This window comes from Oryctolagus cuniculus, chromosome 3, assembly GCF_964237555.1.
Source record: "Oryctolagus cuniculus chromosome 3, mOryCun1.1, whole genome shotgun sequence".
Lineage (NCBI taxonomy): Eukaryota > Metazoa > Chordata > Mammalia > Lagomorpha > Leporidae > Oryctolagus > Oryctolagus cuniculus.
This window is the reverse complement of record NC_091434.1, coordinates 50,098,489-50,107,763: the sequence shown is the minus strand read 5'-3', so window position 1 is coordinate 50,107,763 and position 9,275 is coordinate 50,098,489. Positions and strand designations below refer to the sequence as shown.

The 9,275-nt window shown below is 39.0% G+C and overlaps 1 protein-coding gene and 1 pseudogene across 1 annotated transcript in view; both read right to left on the bottom strand.

The window, feature by feature from the left end:
• The window catches only part of HIBCH (3-hydroxyisobutyryl-CoA hydrolase), a 104,756-nt gene that overhangs the window by 37,209 nt on the left and 58,272 nt on the right, over positions 1-9,275 (bottom strand). The window contains exons 8-11 of the mRNA XM_002712340.5: positions 5,811-5,956; positions 5,258-5,344; positions 1,448-1,506; positions 644-725 (exon numbers count right to left, since the gene is read on the bottom strand). Of these exons, the coding sequence (XP_002712386.2) occupies positions 644-725; positions 1,448-1,506; positions 5,258-5,344; positions 5,811-5,956 (374 nt within the window). The remainder of the gene's footprint in view (positions 1-643; positions 726-1,447; positions 1,507-5,257; positions 5,345-5,810; positions 5,957-9,275) is intronic.
• LOC127491909 (small nucleolar RNA SNORA31) lies at positions 6,961-7,079 on the bottom strand (annotated as a pseudogene).

Here is a 9,275-nt window from a genome sequence, read left to right as displayed (position 1 = left end):
GCTTACGAAAGACCTTCTCTGTCAAAGGACAGAAAACCAGTGCTATGGAGTGAACAGGATTTGGCTCACCCAACTCATGCAGATGTAAAGTCCCAAAGTCATCGATTGATGGTGCTGATAGGGTGAAGCCTTGATCCAATTGTGGTGTCTCAGGGTGGAACCTTTGGGAGGTGATTAGACTGGGATGCTGACATAACAGTCTCACAAAGGCTTTTTTACAAGAGATAAATGCACTTGGGGAACAAGCACAATCCCTGCCTCTGCTTCCTGGCTTCTGCTATGTGACCGTTCCTCCCCACATGCTCTTCCACATCCAGCCTCCAGGCTCATCATACTCAAGATTCATAGGGTTGTCAAATCTCAGACTTGTGAATCCCCAAAACTGTGAGCCAAAATAAATTTTCCTTCCTAGTAGCTACTCTCAGATATTTTATAGTCATAGTAATGAAAAGCTGAGTAACACAACCAATTTGATTTTGCCCTTGACATCCAGCAAGTAGATAGGAAACTTGCGTTTAGGTCAAGGTTTAGTGGAACTCCTTTCTAACATACGGTGGGATATGTCACTACCAGGAAGCACTGATACCCCTCAGAGAAGTTTCTCTGTTGTAATACTACACCACACTCAGGTTCAGTATATTACCTTCAACTGCTCTAAGGCAAAAGGTGAGCCATCTTGCCGCAGATTTTCAGTAATCTGTTCCACAGTACTGGCTGAAAACCACCTATAACAAAGGAAACACATGATGTCGCCAACATGCAAATAACTGCCTCTAAGACACACACATATTTGAGCATAGGCTTCCCTCCTCCCCATTTCAAAACAAAGACCTTGCCAACCTGTTTTACAGGATGAAGAACTTGAATATTACTATCCTGGCTAACTGTTTATAGACTACCCTCACTAATGCAAAATAAAACCAAAATTTTCCATTTCTGCTTTGTTTCATCTGTTATACTTATACACAAATAAATGTCTCAACTGTGAAAAATGGATGCTTTTAAAATGTAGAGATGATTATTTTCCAATAGTTTTTCTCCTCTTATTTCTTTAAGAAGGCTGTCAGTTTATCAAGTCACTTCCCAAAACCTTTTGCTGATTGGCTTGATAACAATTTCAGACACAATGACCTTACAAAGATAAAAAAGTAAGTTAATTCAATTACTATTTTCTAACCTTTCTTCCTCACCAAAAACAAAGAAAACAAGACAAAGATTTTTTGCACTTAAATGAATTAACATGGTAGATTACTTAAATACATTGAATTTATTTCTTTTTGAAAGAGTAGGCAAGGAGCTACTTTAAGGTAAGGGAAAATAGAAACACTATGCTATCTGATCTCAGGATTTGATACATTTCAAACACAATGTAATTATAATGTTAGCAAATTCAATTTCATAAAGTCTTTTCAAAGTAATGGATATAATTGAGATCTCTTTTTAATACCTGTTTATTTTGTCCATGTGTTCCTCAAGTATAAACGGCTTGTCTTGATCAGTCTTCGACTGTTTAAAAAGAAAAATCTTTTATTCAATTTGAAGTACCTGAGATCTTTTTTAAATTCTTAAAAAATTTCATCATACTTAATTACATACTTCATGACAGATCATCATTTTTGGCCAAATTACATCTCACAGTCTCATAAATACAACCATATGCTCAAATTCAGTATGTAGTACTCTAGACTTGCTCTCAGACATGTCAAAGGTAAAAATGTCCTTTTACTTTTATTTCATTACATATGATACATTATTACTAAAATGTATCTACAAATCTAGGGATTGTAAGGGATCTAAGATTTGATTCTGCCCAAATTTCCATCTAAAAATTCTCAACTAAATCCCTGGAATCCTTGTAGCTCTGACCCCAAGAGACAGAAAACAGCACCTCAAGAAGGAGCTCACAAGTGCCTGATTTTTATTGCTTCAGTTGTGGACAAAAATCTGCTCTCTTTCACAAAATCTTACAGTCCATCTCTCTTTCACTTAAATTATTTCACACGGCACAGTTTTGTGTCCCCTCAATCCACGTCCTTCACATGGACAAGTTTTAGTTTATCAGGGTTATTTTGTTTGTTTGTAAGCAGAGTGACAGAGAGACAAAGGGAAAAAGATTTTCCATCCGTTCGTTCACTCCCAAAATGGCCACAAACAGCTAGGACTGTTCAGGCTGAAGCCAGGAGCCTTGAACTCCATCCAGGTCTCCCATGTGAATGGCAAAGGTCCAAGTATTGCTTCCCAAGCACATTAGCAGGGAGCTGGATCAGCAGCAGAGGAACCAGGACTCAAAGTGGTGCTCCAATATAGGATGCCAGTGTGGCAAGTGCAGTTTAACCCCCTGTGCCTCAGCACCAAACTCTAAAGTCATTCCTAAAGTCTGTAGCACATACTTTAGCAGCAGGTATGGCTGGATCATAGGAAAATACAACAGGGCTTCACATGTGTTTGTTTATTTTGTATATAATATTTTTAAAGATTTATTTATTTGAATGCAGAAACAGAGAAAGAGAGAGAGAGGTCTTCCATCCACTGGTTAACTCCCCAGATGGCCACAGCAGCCAGAGCTGAGCTGATCCGGGTCTCTCGTGTGGGTGCAGGGGCCCAAGGACTTGAGCCACCTTCTACTGCTTTTCCAGGCCACAGCAGAGAACTGGATTGGAAGTAGAGCAGCCGGAACTCGAACCAGTGCCCATATGTGATGTAGGCACTTCAGGCTGCAGCTTTTCCCATTATGCCACAGCACCAGCCCCTATAATACTTTTACTAACAGGATTAACTCTGGATTACTGTCAAGGTAGGTCTGTTATGTGGCTGATTTATACTGAGTTCCAATCAATTAAAACTGCTTTTTGTTGTTTTGTTTTGTTTTTTTAAACCTGTGCTCTGTTGGCTACATTTGTCTCACCCAGTACTATTAACTTAGTACTTCAGACTACAAGTACAAGATTTTCACTTTTCTTTAGGATATTTCACATTGTTACCATTAAACAGATCACTCTAGACTCAGAGCTGTATTCTCATTTTTTTTTAACTAATCAATCTGCCTTGGTTTCAAATCAATTTGTTCAAAATGGAGTCAACATATTCATGGAGAGCACAGAGAAATATTGAATAACAGAATAATCCAAGACAATTTCCCTAGATTACTAATTACACATTTAACATAACTCTTTAGTAAAGCCCTTCAACTCCTACATACCATAATCCACCCCAAATTTTCTCAACTTGACAACATGAAAGACTGTCAAGTGATCCCAAAATACAGATGAGGGGGGACTGGCCTTGTGACAAGTTAAGCTGCTGCCTAGGATGCTGGCATCTCATGTATCCAGGTACCAGTTGAAGTCCCGGCTGCCCCACTTCCAATTAACCTCACTGCTAATGTGCTTGGGAAAGCAGCAGCAGATGTCCCAAGTGCTTGGGTCCTCACCACCCATGTGGGACACTTGGATGGAGTGAGTTCCAGATTCCTGGCTTTGGGCTGGCCCAGCCCTGGCAATTGTGGCCATTTAGGGAGTGAACCAGTAGATGAAAGGTCAATCTCTCCCCTCTGGTGTAACTCTGACTTTCAAATAAATAAAATAAATCTTTAAAAACAAAAACACAACAAAACAGATGAGGGGCCAGCTTTGTGGCATAGCAAGTAAAATCGCAGCCTGCAATGCAAGCATCCCACAGGGCACTGGTTTGTGTCTTAGCTGCTGCATTTCTGATCCAGCTCTCTGCTAATGGCCTGAAAAAGCAGAAAAAGATGGCCCATGTGTTTGGGCCCCTGCCACCCATGTGGGAGGCCCAGATGAAGCTCCTGGCTCCTGGTTTCCTCCTGACAATTATGGCCATCTGGGGAGTGAAGGAGCAGATGGAAGACTTCTGTCTGTCTGTCTGTCTCTCTCTCTTTCTCTAACTCTGACATTCAAATAAACAAATAAATCTTTAAAAAAAAAGTATGAAATATTCTATGCTCTGTATTCCCAGTCACTGCATGAAGTACAATCTGCACTTGTGTTCTTCAGTCCTTGGTAACTCTGCTATTTCTCTAAGTATTTCTTTCCCTCTATCTTCTCATTATGAATTGCTAATAATTTGACACTGGTCCTCCTGGAATACTACCTCTAATTTTCCATTCTCTCTGTTTTCCATCTCATTATCCTTTTCTTTCTCTTAGAGTTTTCCTCAACCATCAATTTTACTTTTTTCATATTTGCTAACATATTCTTAATTTTCAAATTTTTCTCTTTATAACATCTGTTGTGGTTTCATAGATAAAATATTTTCCTCTAATCTGGAGAAAAGAACAATTATAGGTTGTTGTTTTCTTTTGTGTGTGTGTGTGTATGTGTGTGTTTTGTCTCCTTCTTCTCTATGCCTTATCTGCTTTTCTTCTGGTGCCTGCCTTTGTTTTTTTTTTTTTTTTTTTTTTTTTGCCTGGGAACAACTTATTTTTCTGTGTGAAGCACTAAAATTAGGACACACTATGTGTTAATATCAGTTGTAATTATAGCACTGTCAACTCTATGAATAAGATGATCAGACAAACACTTGGATGTGTCATTAAGGGGTTCATGAATGTCAGTATCTACAAGCGTTTTCTTTTTGGGGCCAGTGCTGTGGTGTAGTGTATTAAGTTGCCATTTACAGTGCTGGCATCCTATATGGCTGCTGGTTCAAGTTCCAGCTGCTCCTCTTCTGGTCCAGCTCCCTGCTAACGTGCCTGAGAAAGCAGCGGAAGATAGCCCAAGTCCTTGGAGCCCTGCACCCATGTGGGAGACCCAGGTGAACCTCCTTCCTGACTTCGGCCTAGCCCAATCATGGCTGGTGTGGCCATTTGGTGAGTGAACCAGCAGATGGAAGTTCTCTCTTTCTGTCTCTCCTCTCACCCTCCATAACCTTTCAAATAAAATAAAATCTTAAAAAAAAAAAAAAAAGCTAGAAACCAGAGTTCTATTTTAGCAGTTCCACAAATAGTCTCAACATCGAACCTTATTTACAGCAATGTTTTACTGTGTTGTAAAAAGCCTTTTGCAAGGGCTGATCATAAGGCCATGCACTGAAGTCCACCAGCTGTGTGGCTGGCAGTAGAGAAGCCATTTCCTAACAAATGGGAAGCACTGGCCTGCCCTCCAAGCTTTAAAGTGAATAAATACTCAGTGCATTTATCTACATCCACAAACTATATTATTCACCAACATTTAACTTTTCAATCACTTCTCTTTCCCCATTAATTAAAATATTGATGTTGGAACAGGGACAATATTACCTCTGTATGATAGGTTTCTAAGACATTTGCAATATTTTCTTTTGAAGGAGATTTCAAGGCTAACAAATCTTCCTCTAATGTTCTCAACTAAAGAGGAAAAAAAAGGAAAACAGATTGGAATTCCACAAAAATATAAAAATATTTTTAAAAAAAACTCATACTCATTTTTAGAACCTTTGTCTTAAAATTATGATGCTCTGTCTTCAGATGAATAACAATAAAAAATGTAACTGAAGTTGAATGCACATACATTACCCCCACAGCAAATGTTGCCTTATGCAGAATAAATGAATGTGGAAGAATTAAGGAGAAATGGGTCATTCATCTTTGTTTCCCTCTGGCTATCGAGCACTTGTGTGTGGTATTAGAACAATCTGGGTTATATATTTTATTTTTAATTAATTTTAAGTAAAATTGCCACATGCATAGTGGTTATTGCAGTCAACACAAACTCTAATATATCCCCACTTATCTCTCCATCTAACCCCTCACCCCATATCATAATTTGTGTTTTTGTTCCAACAACACAAAGTACAAACATCAAAATAATTACCTTTGCAGAATCTACAAAATGTGTAGCAATTCCTGCTCTGTAAACGTCTCTTCCTTTTAGTCTGAATCCTGTTAAAGCAAGGAAGTATCCAAGTTTTCCTTGAAGTCTTGGCAAGAAATAACCTCCACCCACATCAGGGAATAGTCCTATAATGAAATGTAATAAATAAGAGATAACAATGCTCAAATGGAAGATGAATATAGCTTCTTTACTTTAGATAATACAGGAATTTCTCTTTGGAGTTAGAATCTATACTACAAATGTTATAATCAAGTACTATGCATTGCAATCAATATCACAAAAGATTTGCAAAAATTGTGCCAATCTGGGTGATCAAAATATTAACTTATTTCTATACAATTCAATAAAATATTTGATGACACAATCTTTGGCATATCAGAAGAATTCAATAAGGCTATCTAAATTTTCTTATCACTAATTTATTTTTTAACAATCTCTAAAATTCGTAAAATTGAAAAACTATTTTCTTTACAAATACGCATAGGAAAAAACATACATAATCTAAGGGCTATCACACTGAGAAAATTCATGATTCATGTTTAAATCATTTCCCAAGCTTAGTCAATTATCTAATACTCTAGATATTTAAAAATTGATGCATAACCCTTAGTCCTAAAATGAACAAGTTAATACCTAACAAAATCACTTGCATTTACTCTTTTCTTAACCATCAGTATTTTTAAAATTCCTTCTCTACTAGCAACAACTGAAAGTAGTTTATAGAAAAATAATTGCCATGGGCCAATGATGTGGTGTAGTAGGTTAAGCCCCTGCATGCGGCACCAGCATCCCATATAGGCACAGGTTTATGTCCCTGCTGCTCCACTTCTGATCCAGCTCCCTGCTGATGGCCTGGAAAAGCAGTAGAAGATGGCCCAAGTGCTTGGACCCCTGCCCCCATGTGGGAGACCCAGAGGCATCTCCTTGTTCCTGGCTTTGGATCGGCTGCAGCTGTTTGGGGAGTGAACCAGCTGATGTAAAACCTTTCTCTATCTCTCCCTCTCTGTAACTCTGCCTCTCAAATAAATAAATAAAAAAAATTTTTTAAATGAAAACATGTGCTACTATAATATGGTTTTGGTGTTTAAGAGTTCCTTAATTACAACTTTTTCCCTCTCTCTTTTTCTATAAATGTACTCCCCAATTCAATCTGGGCTGCCACAGTGACAGAAAGCATAGGGATGTATGACTTTCCAGTTTTATGATTCATGTATCTCATTTAAGGTTGCTTCATTTAATGAAATTGAGGTAAAAACACGAGCACTCAAATTCTTCCTGATTCTACTTGACAAAAAGTTCCTATAAAGAATAAACCATGTTACTGTGAACAGAAATCTCTCTTAGTTCCTCAAACCAGACAAAACTGAAGTTGAACATATGACCTCCCCCACTCCTATCACCTTCCAGTCTGGACACCTTGTCTTGTTCACCCCTTATCCCTCATTAGTAACTGCATGCCACTGATTCCTGCTCCTCCACAGGGTTCTCCAAAGACAAGGGCTACAACAATCTTCTTAAAAAAATAAATCCCAATCAGAGTCTTGTGTTCCACTGCTTAAAATCCTTCCATGGCAGCCCATTTCTCCAGATGAAAGTAAATAGCTTGATCAAAGTCCTCAAAGGTCTCTGATCATTTTTTCAATCCCATCTCTTAGCTACAAACTCACTTCACTCCAGCTACTGTGGTCTTTCAGTTGCCCGACCTCCTCTTTCTGGCCCTAGAGCCTCAGCAGCATTCTTCGCAAGGGAAAACACCCTCCATCCTGAAACACACCCGACTTTGAAGGCACCACATTCTCTTCATCCCTCTTGCCTCTTTGCAGTCTCCCTTGCTGATTCCACTTCTTTTGGTTGACCTCTAAATGTTGTTGTGCCTAGGCTTGATGCTGGTCACTTCTTCTTTGCTAAATACACATTTTCCTTAGCTCCCAAAGCTTTAAATGACATCTATATGATCATTACTCTCTGAAATGGACTGTATTATGTCCATCCAAAATTCACATGCTGAAGTCCTGATGATGTAAGCAGGTAGCTAATGGGTGATGAGGAACTGAGACTGCCTGCGGCATCTGTGCCACAGCCCCCCATGCACCAGCCAAGCCCTACCCCCTTCCATACTGATCCAATTTGGCTGCAGGCTCAACACACCCATTCCCCATCCATCACGCACTTGAGCCTCAATACCTAGCACACATCAGATATGACACTTTCCTGGGGATCACCATGTGTGTTGCAGTCCTGCCTCAAACCATACCTCCTTTGAGTATTCAATTAGGGCACCACCCCCTTACTCTATAAAATGATGGCCCAAATTTTGGTGGAGGCAAACTTGTGACGTTGTCTGCACTCCTGAGTGCATACTATCCCTTTAAATAAATTGTGCTTCCCTGCTCACCTCTATCTACATCCCCTTCTTGAATTGTTTTCTCACATGAAGACAAGAACATGGAACAAGCACAGCTGGGGGTCATGTCCCTCACATCACTAACTACCAATGTGACTGTATTTGAAGACAGGGTCTTTAAAAAAGGTAAGTAGGGTTAAATTAGTTGATAATCTAACAGAAATCGCGTCTTTAAAGGAAGAGAAAGGGATACCACAATGGATGCGTGCACAGACAAAAGGCCATGTGAGAATACAGCAAGAAGGCAGCTGTCTAAAAGCCAGAGAGAGAGGCCTTAGGAGAAACCAAACTTGCAGACACCTTCATCCTGAACTTTGAGCCTCCAGAAATTTAACAAATTTCTGCTGTTAAAACAACCCCGTCTCAGTACACTGAGACACACCCAAACCCAGTTATGAGTTTTCCCTTGAATACCGTACTTTTAGATTTGTATTCAAGACATAACTTGTGGATAATAAACATCTCACACAGCACATGCCAAAAACACAAGTCTCAACTCACATTCCTCTAACTACATTATTCCTACATTAATCAGCCTCATCCAACTAGTAGCACAAGCTAAATACTTAAGAGTTATTCCTGATTGTTTTATTACCTAGCCAGGTTATCCAAAAACATTCTTCAAAACTAGTCTCTCAATTCAACTCTATCTTCACGCTACCCCAAGCCAAAATCTCCTCTCTGTAGACCTGTGCTGCTCAACAAAACTTTCTGTAATGATGAAAATGCTCTTTAATTTGTGTGTCCAATAAGACAGCCACTAGCCATATGTAAGTAGTAAGCACTTGAAATGTGACAGATGCTACAGAGGAACAGAATTTATTTTACTTAGATTTAAGTAAGTTATATTTAAAGTTAAATAGCCACACATGGCTAGTGGCTACAGTTTTAGACAGTGCAGCTTTAGACCAATTATACTTCTGGCACCCCTACAATCTATTATCCTCAAAGCAACCAGAACGATGGTATTAAAATGATTAAAATGTAAACCAGATCATGTGACTCCCTGCTTTAAACTCACACAGCTTCCCATTATACTT